We start from the raw sequence: 27,636 nt of genomic DNA, 5'->3' as shown, positions 1-27,636 counted from the left end.
ATGTGTGTATATGTGCACGCCTATGCACACACATAGATATTTGTATACACATGTACACCTGTACATACCTGTACATACATGTCATATTAAAAATTATCTGTGTATGCATGCATACCTGTATATTTATACATACACGTATATACCTGTGCACCCCTGCATCAAAACATCTGCCTCAAGTCTGCAGTATGTAGCATGTCTCAGTCCTACATTTTGACAGCCACTAACACTAAGGGACAAATGAGGTGGCAATGCAGATCACGGGAACTCCTTGTTCATGCTCGATCTAGGACTGTCCCACAAAGGCTGGTGTCACCTGCCAGGACACAGCTAGAGCCCTAAGCCAGCTGCTGACAGTCGTCACACGTGAAGCATGTCACAGATGCCTCAGATTTTATCTCTTGGTCCTTTGAGCTCCTTCAGAGGCGACACCGTAAGTGTTTCCTCAAGGCCAACTTTTGTCTGGTGCTTTGAGGATCAGAGTCCCAGTTTCCCTTTAGCTCTAAAGAAGATGCGGATATTACGGACAGGACGTCGGCTCAAGATTACATGAGCGGGATAATTAGACAAAGCCCGCATTATAAGCCATCTAGCCAGGAAATTAAGCCGCTTTGGCATTCTCCTTGCCTTTGAAGGGTGTTCTGCAAAGGTGGGGGGAGGAATTGTTGGCTTGATAGATACAGTAACTGAACTCTAGAGCCCATTGTTCTGCCTTTATATTAAAAGCAATTGCTTAGCCAAGCTGACACCATGCGCTGTGGAGGCACAAACCCCTCTGCAGACCCGAGGATTAAGAGACTGACACATTGTGGATAATAAGACTAATTAATAATTCCATCTCCAAGGGACTGCAGCCCTGGCAGCTTCATCCTGCCTCTGCATTCTAACTCGCCAGGGCAGCCCAGTCCTTTCAGGGCTGAAGGACAAAGGAGAGTTTGCCTGCCAGGATAAAGGACATTGTGGCTCTCTCACAGTGGGACATGGAGCAAAGGAGGCTTGGGTGTGTGAGGGAACAGGAGACCAAGTAACGGCTGTAGAGGCTCCAGTTCACGTGACTACAGGAGGAATCCTTGCCCGAGGCTGTGGGACAAGCCAGACTCTGGGGCCTATGATCACATGGTGAAATCTAAGAGACCTTAAATTTTGCTCATGGAGAGACACTTTCTTAGAGACTGCCCAGTCTGTTGGGGGTAAAAGCAGTCTTCACTGGAAGGTGACTTCAAACAACCTGCCAAACATGACCTTTGTAGGTCTGACCTCTGACCTTCCTCATAGTGAGAATTAAATGCCTGTATACACACACACACACACACACACACACACACACACACACACACACACACACACACACACACACACACACCACACCACACCACACCACACCATACATTTAGTTCACTCAGCCAGAATCCCAGGCTAGCGAGAGTAGGGTTGAATTCAAACTTGGCTGGCTTCAAGCCCAGATCCCCAGTACTCTCGCTGTCCATTAGGTGGCAGCAGAGTGTCCCGTGGCTCCAGAGGGTTCTGGCTACACCAGCAACTTCAGCAAACTGCAAGGTGAAGGCGAGGCGGGACATGACCACCTAACACCGCCCATAAACAGGGACCTGTGGAAAGAGCCAGTCAGACATTCCCCCATCTCTCCTGTCCCCAGAGGAAAGGATGGGGGAATCTAGAAAATGCCCAGTGACATTCCTCAGATAATAGCTGGCTTTGGGAGCCTGCTATATTTTCTGGAAGCTTTAGGTGGGTACAGCCATGGCCTTGGCATCATAAATCGCAATCAAGCGAAGACATCAGGGGAGGAAATACTACACTCCGTTCCGCAGCCTTGGCCAGGGTCCTGAAATCTTAATGGGATTGAACCTTTTTTTTCCCTTTTTCCTTTGCATAGCACCGTAAATTCCTGGTGTCTACCTAATCCCCTGATCACGTTATTCAAGGGACATTATATGGAGAGAGTTGGAAAAGCTGCTCCTGAGAATAAAGCTGATATTAGAAAGAATCTCGGGAATGATCTCTGCCAGCGCCAGCCTTCCTGTCCCTGCCCCTCTGCCATGTACCATGTGTCTATCCCGGTCCCCCAGGAGAACGATTCCTGGGTGGATTACCCACTTGGCTTCGCTTTGAGCTAGTCACCCCTGGACAGCACTCTTCCAGACCGAATGAAGCCTCTCTCCCTTTGGCCACCATCTTTCCTGCTGGGCCTCCTTCTTAGAGAACCACGGTCCTCACTCTTCCCACAGTACCCCGCATTATGGTGCCAGGCTCCCCTTTCTCCTGCAGGGCACCCTGTGACCTGCAGACTTTTGTCCTTCCTGTGGAGCCAGTCCTTTTCCCTCAGCAGAACACCTCAGCCGGAGGCTCCTGGGGTGAGCTGATGCCTGGTTTGGGACTAGCATGCCTCCAGCGTACCAAGCTCAGGCCTCCTTCAGCACATGCTGGAAGCACTCACTCTCAAACTCCCTTCTACACAGTGCTAACAACGCACCAGCCTTGTGAGGACCACAAAGTGCTCAGAAGCACAAGGACTGCCATGAATGCGGTTGTAAACTCAGTGACAATGAAGGACAATGGCTACTGGATGGCCCTGCAGAAGCTTTCACAAAAGGGTCATTGTTTCTGTTTGTAATGATTGGGGCATTGCTACACTGCCCAGGCTGGCCTCAATCGCTCCCTGCTCTCTATCGCTCATTTTCTCTCAGCCTCCTGAGTTCTGGGACGCCTGGCCCCAGTTCCTCACAGTGTCTTTGCTCTGGCACCCTACCCAGGCCCCTCATAACCTGATCTGTATTGAGTCTGAAGCAGAGAAAGCAAATCCCAGGCCTCTCCACTATACTCTCCCTCAAACCTCCTGGCTTGGCTGCCATCCTAAACTGGTCCTTCCTGGGGCCTCTTCCCGGACAGCCCTGGGCCAGGTGTGTGGATCTGGGAACTTTAAGCAGCCAGGTTACTACCTGCCTTACTCCTGCAGAAAAGATTAACTCCACCGACCACTGGGCAGGTGTCCACATCTGCCTCTCTCACCTGCCTCATGTCCAGAGAGCTTGTGAGGATATCCTTCCCACACTTTCTCCTCCATCTCTGAACTCTGGACTCACTTCCCTTCCAGAAAGTCCTTCCAGATCACCTGGTCCATTGCTATGCTTCCCCAGAATTCACTGCCTCAAATGACTTGAATCCACAATGTCCCCAGAGGACGTGTGCTTAAAAGTCATGGTCCCCAGTCTGTGGCACTGTGAGGAGGCAGAAACTTAGGGAGATGAAGCCCATGGAGGTCACTGAGAATATGCATATGGGGACCTGAGCCCTCCCCTCTCTTTCTTTTCTCCCAAGCTTCCATGAGGTGGGCAGTTTCATTTAAGTGTGTCCTCTGAACCATGATGTCATGTGCTACCACATACCCAAAGTAAAAGGATTCAGCAATCACGGACTGGAAACCTCTGAGACCATAAGCCTGCAGTGGTTTGAATAAGTCTGGCCCCCACAGACTCATGCGGGTGAATAGTTGGCCCACAGGGAGTAGCCTTGTTAGAGGTGTGGCCTTGTTAGAAGAAGTGTGTCACTGTGGAGGTGGGCTTTGAGGTCTCATATATGTGTGACAGTTCATCTCCTATTGCCTGCAGATCCAGAGGTAGAACTCTCAGCTCCTCCTCCAGCACCATGTCTGCCTACATGCTGTCATTTTCCCCACCATGATGATAATGGACTAAACCTATGAAACTGCAAGCCAGCCCCAGTTAAATGTTTTCCTTTATAAGAGTTGCTGTGGTTATGGTGTCTCTTCACAGCAGTAGAACCCCTAGCTAAGACACTAAAACAAAACCTTTTTTCCTTACAAGATAGTTACCTTTGGCATTTTGTCATAATACTACTATGGTTATGCCCCTATACCCACTGTTTCTAGGAGGCTAGGGTTGACAGAACCTAGTGGATGGGCAGGAAGCAAAATGTTGAAACAAAAGGCCCCATAGTTCACCCATATGGGGGCTACTTTCATGGCCTAGGGTAAGATGACCAGTACTCAAAGGGTAATGATGACACCTCTCAAAGAGGCAGAGAGGATGACCATAGCTGACCTTGACATCTTGCTTCATTCTGCCCCCTGGTGGCTGACTGATTGAAGCACCTCTCCCTCGAGACAAGGGGCATGTAGTGAAGGCTGACTGCCTGGCTAGGAAGCAGGGATCCGTGGTGACCAGCGCTGTAGGTATAACTACAAGGTAGGACTAGAACCCAGCTCCCTGGGCTCAGAATCCAGTGCCCTTCCCGGGAAGCTCTTGGAGTTGAAATGTGAGTTCTTCTTTAGTGAACTGGGAGCCCTACACCCTCTCCTACGCCCTTCTCTACTCCCTAGGGTCCCTGCTTCACATGGGCCTCTGTGTTTTGCAGGGCTGTAGTGTGCCAGGAAGGTTCCTCACGGCCTCTGCCCCATGGTTGGAGTGAGCAATCAGGCAGCCGTGTGGAGGCGCACCCCCTGCCTTATGTGCAGAAAACATTCATTAAGCATTTTAGAGAACAATGACAAAGAGAAAAACACTCATTAGAAGCAGAAATGGTTTGCAAAGAAGCCAGCAGTCTGCTGGGAAGCACGGCCAGAAATGTAGCTTGTTCTCATGGAAAGCTGTGCTCAAAGGGATGGATCATGGAGGCCAGGGATCCTGAGGCTTGAGGTCCTGAAGGGGGAGGAATCCTTTCTATTTAACTCTATTTTATTCCTCAGCACTGCTTCTGGCCCTAGTAAAGCTCAGTCCTGGAAGCCGCAGTCAGAATCATGCCAGGCAGTTGGAGCAGAGGACACAAGATCACTGCTCTGCCTCTTACCTGACTTATACGTGACTGGAGGGTTGGCCCTAGTCTCTGTGGACCTCAGAGACCCACTAAAAATGCAGTGACTGAGCTCCTTGGAGCCTTGGACCCTGCTGACTGTGATACAGAGATAGAGGGTGAAGCAAAGGTAGTGTGTGTGGTTCCTGCAGAGATAACTTTCTCCAGGTTATCTGAATCGCAGGATCTAGCCAGTTGGAGAAGTGGGTGGGTTTCAGCCCATTTGGATCCACAGTGCAGCCTGGGATGCTGTCTTGGGCACAAGTGGCCCCACTCTGCAGCACCCCTGAGATGCCCAGTGTCTCCCACAGCACTGGTACCCATCAGTTATGGAGATGACCTGTGAGCTAACCAGGATCCAGCACTCTGCATTCTAGGGCTTGCTTGCTCGCATCTTGGGCTGGACTATAGTAGAACATTCACTAGCAATGAATAAGGGGAGAATATGATACACACAGATGGACAGAAAGCAGCACCCCAGAAGAAAGTCAGGTGCCTCAAAAATTCTAACTCCATATGACTCAGGTTGACCCTCCGAGTCTTGGCCATGACTCCATGCTCTTGTCATTGGTCTTTGGTTTGCTCGGTGCTGTCACTGTGGGGTATTTGTTCAGTTAAGTTGTGACCTTTTGGACATGTTGGTTCCTGCCCTACCTTGGTCAAGGTTCTGTGCTTGGTACAGAGGGAAACAAAGGTGGGGAGTCCCTCAGTTAGTGAGCTCCACTGTGAGTAAAGAGATCCCAGTGGATTTCTCTGAGTGTAGAGCAGAGGCCCCTGTTTTGCTAAGTGGCTTTAAGGTAGCCTCTGCTGGAAGATATTTGAGGATATAATTGAGCCATAGCTATGAACAGGAGCTGGTGTGTAACATGACTGAGCTGAAGCCACAGTGGCCAGTGGTAGGGGCATTCTTTGAGGAAGTACCTTTATCCAGAGGCCTCCCACTGAAAGCCCCGCCCTTTCCAGAAGGCTGTCTTGCTTCAGTCATGTTATTCAGCAGATGGTGGACTGTATGCTCCTGGATGGCCCAGGCCTCTTCTTCAGCACCTCCCCAGAGCCTGTCATCCTGTCCATCAGTTTCCTTTCTTAGCTCTCACGGGGCCCTGCCTGTAGAAGGCCGCAACCACACTCTCCACCATAGATGGCGCTGCACCGCCAGATGAGCTAGAAAGCTCACACGTGTTGGTATTTTTCCACTACTCCCGAGGCATTCACCTGGGATTATGGACAATTGACCAATCCAAAAGTGACACGTCCGAAGCAGGGTCTGTTTCCTTTATAAGGGATGGGTTCCATCTTATCTGGGTCTCCGCCATGTGGCTTATGCTCTAGCTCCCAAGTGTAGAAGGCCGCAACCACACTCTCCACCATAGATGGCGCTGCACTGCCAGGTGAGTTAGAAAGCTCACACGTGTTGGTATTTTTCCACTACTCCCAAGGTATCACCTGGGACTGGGAGCAGTTGACCAATCAAAGAGTGACACGTCCAAAGGAGGGTCTGTTTCCTATATAAGGGATGGGTTCCATCATATCTGGGTCTCCGCCATGTGGCTTATGCTCTAGCTCCCAAGAGACATAAAGCTTTTCTGCAGAAGTATCCTATGTGTACCGCGTGGTTCTTGCTGGCGAGACGGTAGCGCGGGACATCTGGTGCCGAAACCCGGGAAGAAGAAGAAGAAGAACTTTGCACCACCGGAGACCCCTTGGACACAAGGAGGATTCAGAACTGCAGGCATGCAAGCTTAGAGAGGTACGCTCTAAAGTCCAGAGAGCATATCAGAAACTGAGCAGCAGTGGGAGGTTGTGCGCGCACCCAGATAAGTTAAAAAATGACCCTCCGGTAAAGAATGGGGGAGACAGAAAAGAAAATAAGTTAAAAAGGACCCCCCCAGTGATTTTAAAAAAAGTAAAAATGGGGGAGAAGGCTGATTTACAAGGTCAAAAGCTTTATGTTATGTTATATGTGTTGTCTTTTGTGTACTGGATAGGAGAAAGATATTTAAACTTAGAAACTGCTAAGGATATGATGTTTTGGGAAAGAGGTTCTGTTTTCGTCTCCACAGAAAATGAGAGCCTAAAGGTGTACTTGGGATTTATGTGGTTTGAATCACCGAGACCTCCTGAAATGTTGTAGTGTATACCCCTAAGAATGCAACGGCCCAATTTCAGCAGGAAGCAGCCAAAGAGACTAAACGACGCCCAAATTCCCTAAAAGATTAAATGAGGTCCTTTCAAGCCTGCTTCTCTGAGTTCAGCTTTGCTCCATGCACCGGTTTGGGCGCGGAATGGGTGCAGCTGGGGCTGGAGGGCGGCTGGAGCGGAGCTTTGCTCTATGGCTATGGTGGGGAGCACGTTGCGCCGGCTCAATTGGTGCGGCTCGGTTGGTGCCTGGCCTGGAGGATGTCACAGCGGTGCCACAGGCAGCCGGGCCAGAGGGCTTACAATGTACCTGGAGCTATGAGGGTCTCTGAGGGTAAAATGGCTCTGATTCCATTTGGCTATGCTAAACGATGCTGACTTCAGGCAGGGCTGGTCGTATTTATCATAATAAAAGCGCAATTAAGGTTTAGACGCAGTAAATAGGCAGTACCGTATTACATCTACATAGTGCGACTTAAGTTTTTAAGAACTGCTTAGCATTTTAAGAACTCAAGTCCTCCTGAAAGATTGCTGTGTATACGCTTGGCTTGTCTGGTGTTTCGGGTTCCGCAGGGAGGTGGATGCGAAGGGCCCTTGGATTTTGGGGTGATTGGGTCGTTGGCTGGATCTGTGAGAGTTTACAGCCGCTTTTGCTGTGGCACAGGTGTTGAGAGTTTGCTAGTAGGGAAGCGGCCCTGGTCGCCGCCTCTCCCATCAGCCCCTTGAGCCGCAGCGGCTCTGGCGCGGACCTTGAGATGTTGCCGCCTGTACCGCCTCGGTCTGAGTGTCGGCTCCCGCCACACTCCGCCACCAACACAGCCTCAGAGAACTAGGCTAGCCCCGCAGGGAAGGCAGGGGCGCCTGGGGGTGGAGCCGCCACTTCCTGGCCTGGGACACATGGGAGCCGTGCAGCCGCACACAGCCCTTGGATGGGGCGGGCTCTGGAACCCAAGGCCACCGTACCGGCAAGAAATACGGGAGCCAATAAATCTTAAATCTAATATCAACAAACAGAGACCTGTAGATCTCTAAGTTCAAGATCAGCCTACTTCCAGTACTGACTGTGCTAAATTTTTACACTGAGTTTTTTAATACTCTTAAATGTTATTTTGGGAGATGTTTTTTTCTAGGAATGCTGACATACATCTACTGACATTCATGCTATGGATTCATCTGTCCAGAGGCCTGAGGACAAAGCCTCTGCTATGGAGCTGTCTGGCCTGATTGCTGCGGAGCTGGCAGGTTCCTGAGGGATGGTCCAGCTCCTGCCCTTGGTCTGTCAGTTATTGCTGTGCTGTTGTTGCTGTACATTGCAGTGTTGTTGTTGCTGTGCCATTGCTGTGCTGCTGGATTTCCCCTTGATTTGTCAGTTATTGCTTGCTATCAGTTTCCCTTATCCTGTCAGTTATTTCTGCTGAACACTATGGGTGTCTTCAAGACAGGTTACAAAATGCCATGGTTATTCAAATTAAAAATTGGATACTACAGACTTCTTGATGCAGCTGGAGAGTTATGCCCCTGCGATCCCAGATTATTAAGCAATTGTCTAGTTATCTTCTAGGTAATTGGACTGGAGGACTTACCAGTTCTTGTTAAAATTAAAAAAGGGGGGGAATAATAAAGGAACTGCCCCCGATGCTCTGTTCATTATACATTTTTTAAATGGCAGCACAGCCTATACCATGGAAAACAGAGACCCTCAATCAGTTATCTACCACAGTGGCTACAGCCCTGGATCAGCAGGCTACCATAGATACATCTATTAGAGGTGGAATAATGGTTCTAAGAACAGGTGGATATCTTATGGCAGCTGCCCAATTGGACTGTAAATGGAAAACTCCAGCCTTATGTGTGACCAATGTACCATATGAGAACTTTATAAAAGTGGCTAACTTGTCCCGAGAATTGTCTTTGTATCTTGCAGGAAAATTTTGATGATTTGCTGTCCTCCTTGAGATGGTCCATCGTGACAATCAACTCCACGCGAGTGGACATAAGCCTGGCCAAAGGATTCCAGTCCTGGATTGTGTCCTTCATCTCCTACTTCAAAGAATGGGTGGGGGTTGGAAATGTTTTGGAACAGTCCTATGCTATGGAATAGTGTTTCTCCTCTGGATGGTCTGCTGACTCAAATCCCAAAGTCATAGGGACAAAGTGGTTTTTGCTCAGCGCTGGCTGCCCTAGAACAGGGAGCCTCTTCTGATATGTGGTTATCTATGTTAAAGCAGTAAGGTTTAAGCCAACCAGCTCCTGCACCCCTAGGACTATGGTCCATTGCACAGGGTGGAGTGCTTGGCTTAGCTAGCCCTGAAGGTTGTGGAGCTGAAAAGCATCGCACAGAGAATGGCCCTCTCTGAGAGATAAGTCGCTCTGCATAAGGGTTTCCTGCCATATATTTCCCTTTCCCAGAAAATTGGCAGAGGGCAGGCCGGATAGGTTCCAGGTGTCATGAGCCTAGGGACAGATTCCGTGTAAGCCCATTTTAATGTTTTCATTTTGGGAAGTGCGACCTCTATCTTTACCTTTTGAGGGAGTTGCCTTTCTGCAAAGAAGTAAAATTAGGGGGAGATGTAGAAGGCCGCAACCACACTCTCCACCATAGATGGCGCTGCACCGCCAGGTGAGCTAGAAAGCTCACACGTGTTGGTATTTTTCCACTACTCCCAAGGTATCACCTGGGACTGGGAGCAGTTGACCAATCAAAGAGTGACACGTCCAAAGCAGGGTCTGTTTCCTATATAAGGGATGGGTTCCATCATATCTGGGTCTCCGCCATGTGGCTTATGCTCTAGCTCCCAAGAGACATAAAGCTTTTCTGCAGAAGTATCCTATGTGTACCGCGTGGTTCTTGCTGGCGAGACGGTAGCGCGGGACACCTGCCCAGACACCTTCACACCCACCAATCCTCTTTCATGGTGCTTGGTATTGGAGGCAAACCCAGGCCAAATTGTATCTGAGCATCTTCTTTTTAACAGCAGAGAAATTAAACCTGAGCATGCTGTCATTGTCTGAGTGTTCTAGCACTAGAACAAACTGCCCTGAGCAGCACCAGCTGCTGCTGGAATGCCTGGTTCAGAGTGGACAGGCCACAGCTTGAGCTAATTGCCTTGGTGTAAGCTCCCTAACTTCTTGTCACTTGGCCTGACTGGGGATAGTGGTTTCACTCTGGGCACCCCACTTCAGGGATTCCTGCAGTGCCTTGGCCAGGGCACAGCCCTGTGTGCTGCCACTTTGATCATACAGTAGTAGGAAGAGCTGTGTTTGAGCACCCAGGGATGAGGGATGGGGCTGACAATTCTCCCTGGCATGGGAGGGAAATGAAGATGTTCAGAACATCCAGGTTGATCCTGTCACACTGGTCTTTGGTGCAAGCTGGTGTGGGGGTTCCAACTTCCCTGTCAGCTGGAGTATGACAAGCTACACACAAGCACCAGAACCACCCCAGGTGTATCTTCAGTACCCAGGGGACAGAGCATAGAAGCAGGGAGAGAGGGTGGACAGAGGACAGAACTCTCCTCCTTGCTGCAGGGGCATCTGGGAACTAACAGAACACAGCTATGGAGAAGAGACCTCAGCTCTCATGCTGCCCAAAGATGTCTGCTTCTAGCAGAGGAAGTTCAATGCAATTAAAAAAGAACCACAAGACCACAACAGGGTTAGCAGAGGCAGTGGAGACAGGCATAGTGTGGACATGGAGGAGGTGGCCATCTTTAAGGAGAGGTGACACCCTTAAGGACTGTGGGGAGAATGTGAGCAAGCCAGGAGCTGATCCATTAGGAGTCTCATCCGGGTGTGGCACAGAGGGCATGTCACAGATATATTCTAACCAGGGGCATAGACACCAAAAGAAAAAGAGTCACAACCAGTGTCAGAGGGCTGGAGGTCTAGGAAGGAATTTCCAAAAGCCACAGGAAGCTTGGAGTAAATGAAGTTTCTGGAACCCAGTCCCTGAACCAGGGAACCGTGATGATGTCCTAGCCAGGACAGAGCACTGCTCTCAAAGCAGAGTCCCCACACTTAGCTGTCAGTTTTCTAGAGAGGAAACTCTCACCTGATGACTTAGAGTCTTCAGAGCATTTTCTCCTAACCAAAGCAGCACTCCATGACTACATAAACCACCCTCAAAATGACACAGCTCTGAGTCATTAGAAAAACAGACACTCCTACGTCAGCCTCCAAGGGACACAGAGACAGGAAAACTCACAAAGGAGCAGAACGTCTTCTGGTAAACCAGGATGCCATTCCCTAAGGAATGTACCAAGCCACAGACAATTAATCCTGAGAACCTGGAGAGAACAGAAGGGCTGGTGGCTACAGCTGGGAACCAGAACAGTAGGGTTCCAACAAGGCTGGGCCTTGGCTTCCCTATCCAGACTGCTCTCAGCCCATGGACACCTCCCAGGCCATTCTCCCTAGAAACAGTGGCCTCTATGTGCTTGGTTCTCTTTGAGGCTCTTTTTTCTGCATACATGGGATTTTACTTGTCAGTTGTTTCCCCTCTGTCAGTTTCCCCTCAGTCAGGCCCCTCAGCTTCTCTGGGCCACCAAACCCCATGTGCTTGATAGCTTGAACAGGAGCAGGCACAGATATTGGAACCACAGCAATGAGTTCTCCGGCTGCAGCTCCTGGACAGAGGAAGTAGGACAAAATTGCCTGTAAGGGGGAATGGGGACAGGTCCACTGTGTTGGGTCCTACAAAGAAAATTTGTATAACAGAGGGCTAACTTTGGAATAGACACAGGTCCAATCCCACTGGATAGATCCTCAGTCCTCCACTCCAGTGCCATACTCTCCAGCACTTCTAGTAGGAGGCTAGGTAGCCTCTGTTTAGCTCTTCGGTGCTAACACCATGGACGAGGCTGCTTATTCAGAACCACGGACAGCGCCTATCTAGCAGCACCATGGACAGAGACAGTCCGTCTAGCATCATGGACAGCGACTGCCAAGTCGGTGTCGCGGACAGAGGCTGCTATCTAGCACCATGGACAGAGGCTACCTAGCTGCGTTGCAGGTGTAAAGTTGTTTATCTGTAACCACACAGGCTGTCTAGTTAACACCATGGACAGAGGCTGTCTATCCAGGACAATGGACAGAGGCTATATAGTCAGCCCCACGAACAGCAGCTGTCTACCCAGCACCACGGACAGAGGCCATTGATACAGCACCACCAACAAAGGCTGCCTAGCTATACAAGAGACTTAAGCTGTTTATCCATGACCACAGAGGCTTTCTAGCTAGCCATCACCATGGACAGAGGTTACTCTCCACAAGTTTGGCAGATGCTTCCACCCACCTCTGTCTTTAAGGCAGGCATCACAAATCAATCACAAAACTCCTTCCCAAGGAGACATGACCTATTCCTCCCCAGTCAATCCCACTGCACCTAGAACACCCCTGGAAACATGTTTCCCACATGTGCCTTCTGACTAACCAAGAGAGCAAATGAATGTATAGTTTGTAGCCAAGAGGAATTTTATAGTGAGGGCAGACACCTTTTATTAATCCTCATCAACAGGCAGCCAGAGACCTTGGCACCCCGAGGCATCTACTCATTTTCTCCCTGGATAGACAAGGTGTACCCTGGCCATGAGGTCTCTCTCTCCTTTCTGAAACCTCACAATCAGACCAGTCACCAAAGAGCCTTGGCACACACTGCTGAAAGCTAGAACCAGGGCTCTCAGCCCAAAGTTGCCATCACACACAGGAGCCCCATGCCCCCTCAGCACCCTCCATGGGCCCTTCCCGAGCACCGGCGATGAAAGAAGAATCCAGTCCCAGCCACCTACCTGAAGGAGCCAGTAGCACCTCCGGTGGAAAGTGGGGATGATGGAGGAATGGACATAGCAGCCGTACAAGCACTAGGGAGAGAGGAAAAACGAGAGTTCAGTTGGAAAGAGGGAAGGAAGGAAGGAAGACAGTGCAACAGAGAAGGAGCAAGAAGGGTCATGCCACTGTTGGCAGACTTGGGGAAACTGAGGTACAGGGTGCACTCCAGGGATAGGGTCTAAGATGGATTGTGGGACATGCCAGTGGGAATATAGGCAGCAGGCACTGTACCCTGTGGAGGACTAGAGGCACCTGGGAACTCAGAACTTCTGGACAGCATTTAGGGGCTGAAGTCACAATATTTATTGCTATAGCCTAGGTTGAGATCCTTGGGTATATGGGAAGTACTGAAGGTTACCTTGTGGATTAACGCGTGTGCGTGTGTGTGTGTGTGTGCGCGCACACACACACACACACACACACACACGCACACACACACACTCCATACTGCCCCAGGATAGTCATCCTGTGTTGATATGAGCCCAGTGCTGATAGGAACAAGGTTGAGCAACAGCAAGGTGCATCTATAGATGTAGGAGTACCACCTGCCATGCATCCTACTTTTATTTTTGAGCAAGGGTTGGTTGGTTTGCTCCTGTGTTTGCTTGCTTGTTTGCTTATTGTATTTATTACGCTAGATTTGGTTGGAGAATGGAGGGTAGGGCTGAGCTGGGAGGAGGGTCAGTTCTCAGGTGCCTATCACCTGGGCTACCCAGGTGGAGCTGACTGTTGATCAGACTGCACTGAAGCCTATTTCTGGGTGGGGGCAGCTGATCTGCATACAGAGATTGGTTCTTGGGGGTAAGTATGTTAGGGATATGGGAGGGAACCCAAGGTGGTCTGTCCATTAAAACCATCTGGAAATTTGCATGGGAGAGAAAGATGCCAAACCGCATACAGCTCACCAATTTGGCAAGGGATGTCTCAGGGCGCTTACTGATGGGTCCACCTCAGAGTCTGTGCCAAAGTCTTTGCTTTGGGCTTATAATTGAACCAACCTCCATTTTTTTAAATCCTCAGTTCCCCTGGTTTGTCAAGGTACATGGTCCAGGAAGGGTAGAGCAGAGAGAGAAGGAAGAGTTGGCAGAGCTGCCCAGGACACCAAAGGACTGTCCCCATCTCCCATCACAAAGTCCCCTCCCACACAACAGCACTCCAGAGAGGAATGGCAGGCAGCTTCCCCTTGGCATGTCTGCCAGACATCTTTTACAGCCACCCCACCCCCAGAAAGACCAAGTGCAATTTGGCTTGACTCAGAGTTCATTTGAGCCCTGCCTGTCTGATTAGCAGAGTTGAAAGAGAAATCATTTTGGACTCTGGGATTCAGGCTGCAAGAAAATCAGATTTCCAATATGTTAGAACTTTTACAGATCGCTGTCAGCTGGGATTTAAGCCCTGTACAAACCAAACAAACAAAGCGGAAATTAATTTAAACGATTCCCTTGCAGTTCTTGCTCATGAAATGTATTTATTATTAAGAAGGCAATATTCTTTCCTGACTTTCCTGGTTTTCAAGTTCCTATGTTTTGGTTTGGGTTTTTTTGGAAGTGTTTGGTTAGCAATGAAACAAGCAGTCAGTTGCTTGTGACTTTCTGTGATCTCTCTCCCTCAAGGGGTCCGCACTTCTTGAGGGCAGTTTCTTTGTTTGGCTCATGTCATGAGCCAAGCAGAGGGAGACATGGATGGCTTCTGCCTACATCTCTCACTGTTTATTCCTCTCCAAACCTGAAGTGAACAAGGCTGACTTTTGGCACCATATTCCCCCTCCAGTGCCTTCCTAACTGTGAACTTTAACCTTCTTGAACCCCACATTTGGGCTGTGAATTTGCCAAGCAGTTGGTCTGACCAGCTTATGAAAGCGGAAAAAAAGTAAGCGGGAACAGCTTCTCCAGACATCCCAGTCCCTAGTGCCAACAACCGTCTACCCAGAACTGCCTGGAATCACTGGGTAAGCAAATGAAGCTCAAAAAAAAAAAATAGTTGCATGTTTACCAGAGCTTGTGCATTTAAACTAGAGGAGGCCCAGGCCTCACTCAGAATCACAGGACTGTTTTTCAGATGTTTCTCTAACCACCGCCATTGTCTTATGTCTCTTGTCTCATCAGAAGAGAGAGATGAAGTTAGGAATATGAATGAGAGGAAACACAGCCTTGGCTACATTTTGACAATGTGGGCATTGTGTGGGGAGAAACCAGGAGCCCCAGGGTGTGTGCCTCTATCCATCTGTGAGCTACCCTAGACTATCTTATTGTCTGTCTTTCTGCAAGGCCTTTGGGGATCTTACTAAGGCTTCTGGGTAAAGCTGAGTACCTCTCTCCTTCCAGAACATAGGGTCCCCAAAGCCTTGTATGGTCAATGATGGGGAGGAGTAAATATTTCATTTTCATTTGTGGTACACAGTAAGATGAGGACCTTCAACACACATGAGATGAGACTCTGGACATGGCCTGATGTGTTTACACTAAAAGGGTTTGTTCAGCTTTGATTTCAAGAGACACATTTTTGTGTTGAGTGATAGATTCCTGCCCTCATGGGGGAAGGGACACACAGCTATGTGCTCAGGGAGGTGGATGCTGTGTAGGCAGGAGATCTAACTGAGATATCCCACTAAATCACCAGCTCAGAATCTCCTCATCATTCTAGGCTGGAAAATGGGTGTCACTCCTATGATTTCTCTCAGTGTGGCCACGAGGAATGAGAGCTAATGGGACAATGGAATGCCTAGGTCAGTCTCTGAGCTCAGCATATGTGCAAATATGCTGCTGGCTCTCATCAGGTTGGAGAGGCTTCAGAGGGGGCTGGGAAGCCAGAAGAATGGGTGGGGCTAACTGAGTCAAGAGACAGAGATGGGTAGGAGAGCATCAACAACAGGACAATCTGGGGGCAAGGATAAGGTGAGATGGTGCTGAGGAAAAATGAAGATGGACAGATGGACGGATGGAGTGTAGAGTGCCCTGAGTTGGTTACTATGGTCAGATCATCAATAGTGACAACAAGGATGTGGCTTTGTTCCCTATCTAGGAGCAGTGAGAAGCCAAGGAATGTGATGGTCACACTTGGCATATGGTCACTATGGCAACAATGTGTCTGGGGAACAGCAACGGCATAAGGACAGGTCTAGGAAAGGCGGGGGGTAGGGTAGGGTTGAGACAGTGACAGTAGTAGTAAGAAAGAAGCACATTTGTAAGGAGTAAGGATGACATCCAGGTTCTAGGGGTCCAGCGGGTACATGGCTGTTCCATCCTCAGGGACAGTGGCTCCTGGGTGCAGAAGGCCTGGAGGACTGGTTCTAGATTTCTCCTGGGTGATGCTGAGGATGAGGATGGATTATGGGCATCCATCTCAGGAAAGTGTGTGGGATGGAGAGATGTGTGACTGGTCAGTGGGGTGGGAACAGTGTTCAGGGGGGGAGATGGGCTGAACACTTGGGATCCCCACTGTGTGTCCCTTTCTCCCCAGGTGTTCACACCACTGAGGCCACCTGTTGCCCTGCGCGGCCTCAGCTCCTTGCCACGATCGAGCCTCACCTGGACTTCCCACTCCTTTCGCTGATCTCAAGCCCGAGTGGCAATGACATCACCGAGCTGACTGAGGATTAACTGTGCAACATTTCACAGGGTAGTATATCAATCCGTCCCTTCACCCACTCCCTCCAAAAGCAATCAGCTTCATCTGTCGTGGTTTGTGCTGTACAAACTCCAGGCATAATGTGATCAGGCTGCAGGGTGTGCCCGGGGCCTCCCCAGGTGGAGATTTCCATTTTAGGGGCTGGGTGTAGCTAGAAGGAGCTCTCTATCCAGGTCTGTGGAGGGGTGTGTGTGCGCGTGTGTGTGTGTGCGTGTGTGTGTGTGTGTGTGTGTGTGTGAGTGTGTGTGATTGCATATATGTGGGAATGTATGTGTAGGTTTATGTGTGTGAGTAAGTATATGTGTGTGATTGTGTGTGGCTGTATTTGTGAGTGTGAATATATGTGTGTGTGTGTGCAAGTGTATATCCATGTGGGTAAATGAGAGTGTGTGCTGTGGCTTCCCCGCTGTACATAAACCCAGAATCAGAAAGACAAATAATGCAATTCTCTATCATATTAGAATCCCAATGTTGCATTTTTATATATGTGTATTTATATGGGACCGAGTATGGGCAGAGGCTAGGAGAATAAAGAGGCTTTAAGAGAAAGGGCTGTCAGGGGGTTCAAGGCCATGATGGGGAACCCCCAGAGACAGCTGACCCGAGCTTGTGGGAGCACATGGACTCTGGACCAACAGCTTGGGAGCCTGCATGCTGCTGACCTAGGCCCTCTGCCTGTGACCGTTGTAAGGTCTGGTCTGTTTGTAAGCGGTAAGGTCAGGACCTGTCCCAGGCACTTAGCTGGCGTTTGGAAACCTGTCCCCCATGCTGGGTTACCTTGCCCAGTCTTTATGCAGGAGGAGGAGCTCCGCTGTGCCTCAACTTGATGAGTCATGCTTTGTTCAAGCCCATGGGAGGCCTGCCCCTTTCTGAAAGGAGATGGAGGAGAAGTGGATGGGGAGGGGGATAGATGGGAGGCGGGAGTGGGGGATGGGAGGAGAGAAGGGAGGGGAAACTATGGTTGGTAGTAAAATAAGTTAAAAATGTTAATAAAATAAAATAAAATTAAGAGGGGGCTGTATCACAGAACACATGTGCTACAGAAATGGAAGGGGAGAAGGGGTAGAAGGGTAAAATTAGGGATGGGGCTGGAGATCAGGGAGAGAAGCAGGTGGGGGTAGGGATCAACCAAGATTAAATATGTATGAAAATAGCCCTCCGCTGAGGAAGCCTGTTGTTTTATATACCAATTACAAAACAAATGTATATGTGTGTGGTGGTGGTAGGGTAGACACACAAAGAGACAGAGAGAGAGAGACAACTCGACACTTTCATCCTCAGCAGAATAGTCCTCAGAGGAGCCGCAACTGGGGTCAAGGCTCCACAACTTCCTTCCAACACACCCAGGCAATGGCACCTCCTCTTAAGTTCTCAGGATTGCCTCTGTGACACAGGTTTTCTTTTTTAATAAAAAGCAGAGATGACGTAACAGAGGAAACCAAGAGCAATGACCAGCTGCCTTTAAGGCCAACGCTTTGCCAGAGCAACAGGTCTGAGGTGCGCACCTCACGTGTCCCTTCTCCCTAGAGGACTATGTCCCTGGAGCCTTGGCCTCCCTGGAAGAAATACCCCTTGTGCTGTTTTCTGAGATCCACCTCTCACGGGGAGGTGTGGACACAAAGGACCGCATCTCCGAAACAGCAGTCTTCTAGTGACTTTCTTTCCCGAAAAGTGCGAGCCACACGTTAGTCTCTGTTTTGCTACACAGCACACTCCTTAGACCTAGAGAAATTAGGGCGGGAGGGGTGAGGGCACGGGGAGTTGAAACATTTGGAAGCCAGAGTCTGTTTCTCCTTGGCCAGCGGGCTCCATCAGTAAGGGTTCCTGGAGCCTCCTGCACCTGCCCGTGAAGAGCCTGTCTGTTCCCGGAAACGTCCAGGCCTCCATAGAGAAGTACTGTTCAACATGGCAGCCTCCAGCCACGTGTGGCTGTGTGAATCCTTTACATGAAGTCAAACATAAGGTTCAGGTCACAATGCTGACACATGATACTATGGTTAACCTTGAATGTGAGGGTGGGGTTTAGGGTCACCATGGAAACCAGTCTCTGGGTGTATCTGTAAGAGAGCTTCTAGATTGGTTAATTCAGGTGGGAAGACCCACCTTGAATGTGGGCATCATCATCCCATGGGCTGAGACGCCCAGACTGAATAAAAAGGAGAAAGCCAGCTGGGCACCAGCATTCCATGGTCTCTGCTTCCTGCGGATGCAACTCCACCCATTGCTTCATGCTCCTGCAGCAGTCACACCTTCCCCACCATGGCAGAATGCATCTCCTGGAACTGGAAAGCAACGATTCCTTCCTTAAGTTGCTTTTGCTGGATGTTTTATTACAGTGATAGGAAAAGTTACTAATAGGCCAAGACCTTTGAAGGCAGAATTCCAGGCACCAATATATGGCAAGGACTTGGGGAACGAAAACGTTTGTAGGCCTGATTCCATCATTCTCCCAAGGCCAGCAGGAATCAATCAGCAGAGTTTCCAGAGCCTGTCCCAGAGGAACTTGCCCCTTAAAGCTCTCTCTAAAGTGAGGATAATGCCTGCTGTGTCCTCAGACCAGGGCACGTGCTAGCAAATCTCCTCTCTAATCCTCTCACAGGGGGCAAACACCTCCTCTGCGGACTTCCCTGCTGAGATCACAGCAGCCAGGCTGCCTGCCAGGGTCTGAGATCTGGCTGTGCTGATGTGTTGGCCTCTGCACCCCTCAGTTGTATGGTTCCCCTCTCTCTCCCGGGGTGGGGGGGTCAGGTAACTGTCTCTACAAAGATGCTCCGAGTAAATGGTTTCTCAATGTGCTCAGTTTAATTCTCTCACTTGTGTCTGATGGATCCATGACCGAGGCAAAATGGGTTTAAACCATGCTTCAATGTAGAGGTGATGGGGAAAAAGAGAAGGCAGGAAGGAGGGGAGAACCTCTCCGGAAGATAGCAGCTTAATCCTGTTGAAACAAGAGGGAAATGAGCACCCAGGTGAGAGACAGCCACCCCTACCCGCGGCATGGGGCACCCTGGGCAAGCAGACCTGAGCTCAGATGTACAAGGAAGAGAGAGTGGAGCTGACCTCAGGGAACTTTTTACTGCTTTCCTCTTCAGAACCCCATCCTCTTCTACCCCCTAGGTTCCTGGCAGGGAGTGAGTCCCAATAAATGATTAGCCCAAGTGAGAGAGCCAAGTGTTCAGAGTGAATGAGATGTCGTCTTCCCATGTTGAAGGTCAGCAAAGTGACCTGAGAGGAAGGAACATTTGAGCTGTGATAAAAGTGTAGAGGAGGGGGCCAGGGAGTTGATGGGTGGGAGACACCAGGTGGGTAGACAGCAGAGGCCTGATGAGCATGGGCTCTGAATGCAGGGATGCCAAGGTTCTTTCTGGATTTCTTCTCTGAATCCCATGTGTGGGAGCTCAGGGGCAGAGCCTGTGGTTTTCAGACTGTCCCATGGACGCCCTCATTAAGATCCAGGACCAGTGTGTCAGCAGATAAGCTCGTGTGTGAAGCAAATGCCCCATGATTTCTATCATTCTCCACTGGTCAGGGCTCTCAGTTGACTGTGGGCAGCTCTGAGGACTGAGGGATTAAGTGTGGGTCTCCTTCTATGTTCCCACCTCATTCCCCAGGCCACCTTTCCTGCTGTAGTAGGAAAGTCTGTGGGGGCCCACAGAAGTAGATCCATTCCATCTTGACTAAAGGTCAGAGAGTTTAAGCCTATTCTTGCTCCTTCAAGGTTATTGACAGGAGATTTGACTTAAGGTGTGACTACTAACAAAGATATTTTTACCTAGGGTGTGCTTACTTGGTATTTTAGGTATTAAGATGGTAACCACTTTGTTCCTTATATCATGATAGAAAATTATTTTTCTTTCTTCTCCCTTTTTGGATTAGGGTATTTAAAGATCATAAGAAATAAACACGGTAGATTCAGTATTCACTGGGTTGCCCCCCTGGTACTATCCTATGTCTCTGTATTTCTTTTTTATCTCTGTGTATTTCTGCCTAATAGTTCTAATCCACATGGCTCTACCCTGGAACATATAAACCCATTGAAGCTAGACCCCACAAGATGTTGTCCCACTGCGTGGCTACAATAGATGGTGTCCAATGTGGGGCTCATGACAGATGAACCCCAACAGATGGCACCCAATGTGGGGCTCACAACAGATGAACTCTGACAGCAGTCTTTATGTGGCAGAGGGTAAGAGCCCCCTGATTCTAGCTGTGACCCAAGAGGCAAGAGAGTCTCTTGCTTCTAGTTCTGGGATGACAACACCAAGGAGGTACTCAACCTTCCTGGGTATTGAGCCTAACTCTAGGGATGTCAAGGAGGGAAGGAGGAGCCTATGAGGTTCTCTAGAGGTCCATAGGGCACTATGACTGCAGACAGGCTGAGGAGCAAGCAAGGTGCATGTGTCTACCAAGTAGAGCTACAGAGGCTCCGGGGTAGGGCCAAGGGCAGTCTTTTCCTGCTGAAGGTTTGATATATTAGAGAGAAACTGCCCTCCAAAGATTAGTTTTCCCCAAGAATCTTCTAGATTCCCCTAACCACTGGCAGCTACATAGCAAGTCACAGAAAAAGTGGTGCAGGTATCCTGGAAGCAGAAACCGATCCATGGTGCCTCAGAAGAGCTTGTATGGGACAAGTAGAAGGTGATATGGGGGTCATCTAACTGCACAGAGGCATCTTTAAGGGGGTGCAATGTCTAGACAGGCTCAATGTCTTGTCCAAGGTCACCCAGCTCCTTGGAGTCCTGAGGGACCTTGCCTGACCCACAAAGCCCCTTGTGCCTTCTTCCTTGTCATGCCACCCCTGGGCTGCTTCTTACTGGTGTCATAGGCAAGAAGTCAGGGCTTTTGCGGGACCTGTCTTTGTCACACGCAAAAGGGATGAAGTCCCTGGGATGGCTTCTAGCACTGTCCTCACTGAAGGATCTGGTTTATATTAATTTAAGATTAGACCAAATAATTCAATTCGCATGCTGCTTGCATGAGCACTGGGGCTCGTAACTTGTTAAGTAGTGAATTGCTTTAAAATGAGTCTGAGCTAAATGGATTGCAGGCTGACTTGGCCTCCAGGGTGGGGTGACAGCAGAGATTGGGAACACTAGATCATCATTGACCAAGCCTCCCATCTTGCTCCTCTTCTCCGACTACCACAGCAGTGTGTCCCCACATGGCCTGTGTCCCTGCCATACTGGACACTGGAATCAGTCAGCAAAAGGACTCTAAGCCCCCAGTCCCCACATTCTCCAGTACCAAAGCAGATGCCAGGATGCCCAACAAGTCTGGGTCTCTTCTGGAGACAGTCCCTGCACACTCACTGCACTTTCTTTGGGGAATTGGGGAAGTTTGTTGAGCAGGGGTAGAAAATCTGCCAAAATATCATCTTCTCAGACTTCAAGGGAACCTCCTCCCCCACACAGTGACTTCTCCTCATCTGGCACTAGGGTGGCCCTGTCTTTTCATGATGTTAAGATGGTCTTTAGGTCAACTAATTGGACATCCCTGTGTTGAATGCTATAAGGAACTTTTAGGGACCCTCCTGCAATCTTCAAAAGCACGGTGGTGAGGATTTTTCTTCACAGATGTGGTAGCTGAGGGTAGGCTTAAGGGGATGTCACACCTGGATTCTGAACTCTCATTGGATCTGCAAAACCTATAGGAGCTGTGATGCAGATGATCTGGCCCACACCACAGAGGGCTGCTGAGGACCAGGAACCCGGCTGTGCAGCTCAGGTCTGCCAAGGCAGAGGCAGAAAGAAGGTGGGGGGCACATGTCCCAAACCTCCCCCCCCCCACTATGGGAAGCCTATGAAGGAAAAGACAGGGATCCTTGTCTCTTCCTGGGACACACAGTCTGAAGAAAGGCCTGTTGGTCCCAGTCCATTACAAACAGCAAACGCTCCAGGCTTCTAAATGGGCATGATCTTAGGGGAGGAGTTTGCCGAAGGAGCAAGCAGAGAAGGCTGAGAGAAACATACTGGCCTCTGCAGGGCAGTGAGCAGGGCCCGCTAGTCTTTAGACGGAAAGCACCTGCTGTCTCCCACCCTGGACAGCATCAGGAAAAGGGGAGCGTTGAGTTGTCAAACTAGAGAGTTGACTGACATCTCCACAGGTATTCTAGAGTACTTCTCTAGCAGGGCCCTTTTGGGGAGTGGGATCTCAAAGCAAAATGAGGGACAGAGTGAAGAGCAGAGGGAAGCGGCAAGCGCTGGGAAAGGGGCCAGCAGGGGGCAGCACACAGCAGGGTCACAGCACACAGCACACAGCATGGACATAGCATAGGTGTCCTGAAACTGGCACCAGCCCCAGCAGCATTCACCTCCTTCACCTGGTCCCGCCTGCAGGAGACAGCCACACCGCGCATGTGCAGAGGTGGAGCCACCCTGCGCATGTGCAGAGGAACCACCCCAGCAACGCATTGTCAGCCTAAGGACCCCATGAGTGAGGAGTGCAATAAAGATTAAATGAAGTTTTAGATAAGGAGGCATAAAAATCATGTTCAAAGATATAAATAAGATTCCCAGAGCTCTGACTTTATTGTGTTGGGGAGATGGCTTCCAAGATTAATAAATTAATGTACATAAAATAGAGTAATGGCTAAAAACTGATAATAAGGTAAATTTGTCTGTGCAGCTGGCATGGACTCCAGCTGTAAAGCTTTGATCAGAGATGACCAGGCCGTGATGAGAGAGTGCACACCTGTCCTGACATCATCTTGCCTCTCCACTCTGCTCCTGCCATCTGCCACCTTCTAGGGTAAGTCCAGGTACTTATCACCCTCAGGTGAACATTTTTCCACTCTCTGGGCATCCTCAGCCAGGAGTACATGGTTCCTGTCCCTCCAGCCCTGTCTCACTTGCTCTGGGAAAGTCAACAGATGCTGGAGGCGTCCTACTTGCTGACTTAGCACTCTGTGCTGGTGTATGGTCCTCGGGCCCCAAGAGGGAAGACCACCCCTACCCTTGCAGGTGTGCTGGGCTGCCTGGCCCTGCTTGTCCTGTGGTCAGCTGGAGCTGTCCCCAATGGGTGTGTGTCCTCGTCCAGCCAGCTCCCCCGACAGGAGCTTGTTCCTCCAGCCAATTTCAATAAAACCTCGCCATTTCTATTACAAATACTTCCGAAGCTACAAGACATAAATAATAAATAAGTGAAGTGAAATTTCCTTTCTCTCATCAAAGTGTACTGCTCAGACTCATTTCTTGTAGACGTGTCGAGTGGTTGGAGCTGATCTTGATTGTGCCGCTGGTTTGTATTGATGACAGCTAGACATCTCCCCTCCCTGCTCCTCCTTCGCTCCCTCCCTGGATATGAAACCTTCCACTCTTTATTCGTCCTGCCTGAACGAGGTGTCCTGGGTTTTCTCATGAAGACAATAGACTCCTGGAGGCTCTTCTCCGTCTGGCATTCCTGTTGCCAGCAGCCTCTGGGTGTTTTGCACATTTAAACAAAGGATGACTAGGGAGCTAGGGAACCGCTGTTCACAATGCTGGTACACTTTCTGGGGCTGAGGGTTCTCGGCAAGTCCAGGAGTCAACCTCTTTCTCCCACCTCCTCCCTCCTGGCCTGGCCTCCAGAGGGGAGCAGAAGTGTGTGGGTAACAGAATCCCACACTCCAAGAGGGAACACAAGCCGTGGCTGGGATTGGTTCCCTCTGCAGGTGGGCTGAGGTACTGCACCTGCTAAACACCTGCGACACCATCCTGGTACCAAGGCACACCTTTGCCACACAGCTGCACTCAGGCAGGAGTCTGGGAAGGAATTCTTACTTAGAACAGGTCATGAGGCTTTGTTTGTGAAGAAGGTGGAGGAAATGCCAGGCCAGACTGTGGCTATGTTAATGCGAGGCTGGGCTCCCTGCCAAGACATTAAGCAGGAGTCGAATTCCTCAAACCAGCTTTAATCAGCAGATTTTTAAGGTTAGAATTACTCTCTCCTCTCAAGGCTTGCCAAGGTTAATTCTGGCCTGAGCATGCAGAATTAATGGGCTGGACAGAGGGAATCGACCTTTCACCGATTTTTTCTTAAGTTCACAAAAACATCTCTACAAAAGGAGAAGGTGGCAGGGCTGGTCCCCCAGGGAAGGGAACACCCAGCACCAGGCAGTCCAGCCGGGAGCCTGTGTCAGGAATACGCACCATCAGACTAATGCCAGGTCAAGTGTGGACTCATAGTCAGGACGGACTTCCAGCCTCACCCTGGGAGTGTGGTGAGTGGAGGTCTTGACAGTGGGCCTCCTACCTGGGCCTCCGATGTAGCTGTCTGAGCTTAGACATCTCAGCATGGATAGAGTCTAGCTGGTCAAGAGAACAGAGGCCTCTCCTAGTCCTGCATTCTCAGGCACAGATCTGATCTTGGTCATTTCAGGCTTCTTGGGTGGAAGAAGGAGCCCCATGGAAGTCCCCAGCAGGAACAGGGTGTGGTTTTAAACTTCCTCTCAGAGGCTAACTACAGGCCAGGACTGTTCTCTCTGGATACTAGTGAGAACAGGATGGATGTCAGCCCCAATCTTGCAGGTTGGTTGGGTGAAATGACAATGATTTTTGTGACTGACACCTAGGTGTCATCAATAAACACAGGCTTCTGAATTTCCTCACCTGGTGATCCACCCTCATCTCTACAGCCCCCATGGTATCCTCTCTGGTGGTCCCTGGAGAACCCTGCCTGGGCTGCAAGGAGAGAGCCCTTCTTTGTCTGAGGTCAGGGCTATAAAAACCGCTGGGTTTCCTGAGGCTCCTGGTCCTGGCCACACTGCCAAGATGGCTCCTTCCCTACCAGCTCAGGTCCCACCTCAGGCTGGGTCGGAAACTCAGGTCCTGTCCTCTTGACTTTGGCTGAGCTCATCACTTCAAAGCAAGAAAATCTGAAGGCAAAATTGCCTATCCTTCCCTACACTGTAGAATCTGCACAGCTACCCCTGGCTGCAGCAAAGGAGCAGACCACTCCTGTCCTGGCTCCCACATCGCCTCTCACTCTGCCACACCCCTTCTAGCCCTAGAATGGGGACAATGTTGGCTCAGGGTACTACCAGATCCCTCTCCTTCCTCCTCCCCTTTTCATTTGGCACCCTTCCTGAAATTCTGATCTGTCCCTAGGATTTAGTGGTGTGTGTGTGTGTGTGCGAGGGGAGAGTTTCTATGCTGTAGTGTCCAGAATGCACTACAATGTCTAAAAATACTCAATCTGTGTGCACAAAGCTGCAGGGACTGGCTGCCTTGACGCATACATACATACATGGGAAATTAACCTTTCTGGCTGACAGACTGTAGATTTGTGGTCCAGATCCATTGAGATAAAGGCCACTGTAAGCTGTCAGGCTCCCCCTGGCTTTGAAGAGAGGGAGGTACAGACAGGAGGAGCTGCCTACCCTCGGCCATGGGTTGCTCAGCCTAGCCAGCATGTCCTGGAAATTGGGCTGTTGATGTTCATTTGTGCTCCTCTGGCTGGGCTCCCTAAAGCCTCTCCCAGCCACCTTCCTGACTCAACAGTTCTGTACACCCACCATGGGCTCAAGCCAGGACTTAAGCTCCTAGTGGGAGAGAATTGGGGGGTCTCACTGTATGTGCTGTGTGAAACTCAGTAGACCTGGTCCAAAGGACAGCTCTTTTGACATCTCTTTCCAACATCCACAGAAGCTATGGTTCACTTCTCAACAGTTAACCATAGCACTGCCAGATGACCAGCAGTTGCGTCCCTAGGTAGATGCACCAAAGAGCTGAACACAGGTTCATGTCGCACAGATCTACAGTGACACTCTTCACGCGGGCTCAAACAGCCTATGAGTCCATCCAGAGATGAACTGGCGAGCAAGATGTGGCACATCTGCACAAAGGAATATTACTCACCCGTGAAAAGGAATAAAGACCACAACATGAATGATTATAAGTAATACTAGCTGACAGAAGCCAGAAAGTGATATATTCAGTTGTTTTACTCTCCTTGTTGCCATGACACCTGACAAAGGCCACTCACTCAGGGACGATTCAATGCTGTATGTGTTGTATTTTCTGAGACAGGCTGAACTCAAACACAACACACAGCCAAGAACGAACTTGAACTGTGGACCCTCCTGCCGTTAACTTCCCAGGGCTAGGATGACAGGCACATACCATATAGACAGCTTTGGGGGTCACAGTTGAACAGTGTGCCACATGACAAGAGGAGGGCAGCAGGAGTGGGAGGGGCATCAGCCGGCCATATTGTGTGTGTAGTCAGGAAGCAGGGTGTAGGCAGGAAATAGTGTTGGACTATGAGACCTCCAGGCCCGTCGCCATGATTCATTTCTTGTGGCAAAGCTCCACTTTCTAAAGTTTCCACAACTTTCCAACCAGTACAATTGCAGAAGACCCACTGTTCAAACATATAACCCTGTAAGAATATTTCATCATACATGTAGATCCTGGAGTCAAAGTTCCTACTGAACAGGGACTGGGGCAGTGGGAGGAAAAGAGTGGGGAGTGGCCAGGGAGAGAGACTCCTTCTGGGGTGATGAAAGAGTTTGGTAAATAAATAGCAGTGTTTGTATAACAATCCCAAACATAATGTCACTGAATTATTTACTTAAAGAAGGTTAAATTTGGTTATGCGAATTTCAACTCAATTAAAACAGAAAGAAGCCCAAGAAGTTGCCTTGGTACAGTGGCCACCCTAACCATGAGGGCAGCCGGGAGCCTGGAGTGATATGTTGAGGACACAGGGGGCAACCCCCCCCCCCCAGTCTCTTGCCCTGTCATGTGCCAGGGATGTGGAACATGCTAAGGGCACTGAGGGTCACTGGGGGCTCAGTCAGCAAGGAGATTACTGGCCTTCCTTGCCTGGCTTCCTGTCAACTTGTAAAAAGAGTCCAGCCTCAGCCTTGGAGTGGAGCTGCCTCTCTTGGGTCTCTTTATATACTTTGCCAGAGGCTCATCTTTCAGTGGGCCTGTGATATGGTCATGTGGTAATGTCACCATACTTCCATGGTGATGTGTATTCCCCGGACTTGTGACATGGGCCTTCGTGTCTGACTATGTGTTGACCTCAGGTTCCTATGTCCATACACCAGCACAGAGGAGTTCACGAATGAGGACCTTTAGTTGGGACCCAGTTAAGAACCCTGGAGAGCCAAGGGCAGGGAGCCTAGAGCCTTGCTGGGTCAGCTGAAGCTGTCCATTCTCTGGAGCTTAGTGGGCCTGGGTTGAGTTTGGTGGGCCTGGGTTTTGCCTAAGACTAGTCCAGATCAGTCTGCTGGCCTCA

General features: G+C 49.9%; 1 protein-coding gene across 10 annotated transcripts in view; it reads right to left on the bottom strand.

Annotated features, from left to right (window-relative positions):
* Positions 1 to 27,636, bottom strand: part of Camta1 (calmodulin binding transcription activator 1) — an 832,857-nt gene that overhangs the window by 222,291 nt on the left and 582,930 nt on the right. For 8 of the 10 annotated variants that reach the window (XM_087906830.1, XM_087906831.1, XM_087906832.1 and 5 more), the window contains exon 6: positions 12,747 to 12,818. The exons of the other annotated variants lie outside the window; for them this stretch is intronic. In XM_087906830.1, the coding sequence (XP_087762956.1) occupies positions 12,747 to 12,818 (72 nt within the window). The remainder of the gene's footprint in view (positions 1 to 12,746; positions 12,819 to 27,636) is intronic. 10 annotated transcript variants of the gene reach the window in all.

This window comes from Myodes glareolus, chromosome 6 (assembly GCF_982192425.1).
Source record: "Myodes glareolus chromosome 6, mMyoGla1.1, whole genome shotgun sequence".
Lineage (NCBI taxonomy): Eukaryota > Metazoa > Chordata > Mammalia > Rodentia > Cricetidae > Myodes > Myodes glareolus.
This window is presented reverse-complemented; position numbering and strand designations above follow the sequence as displayed.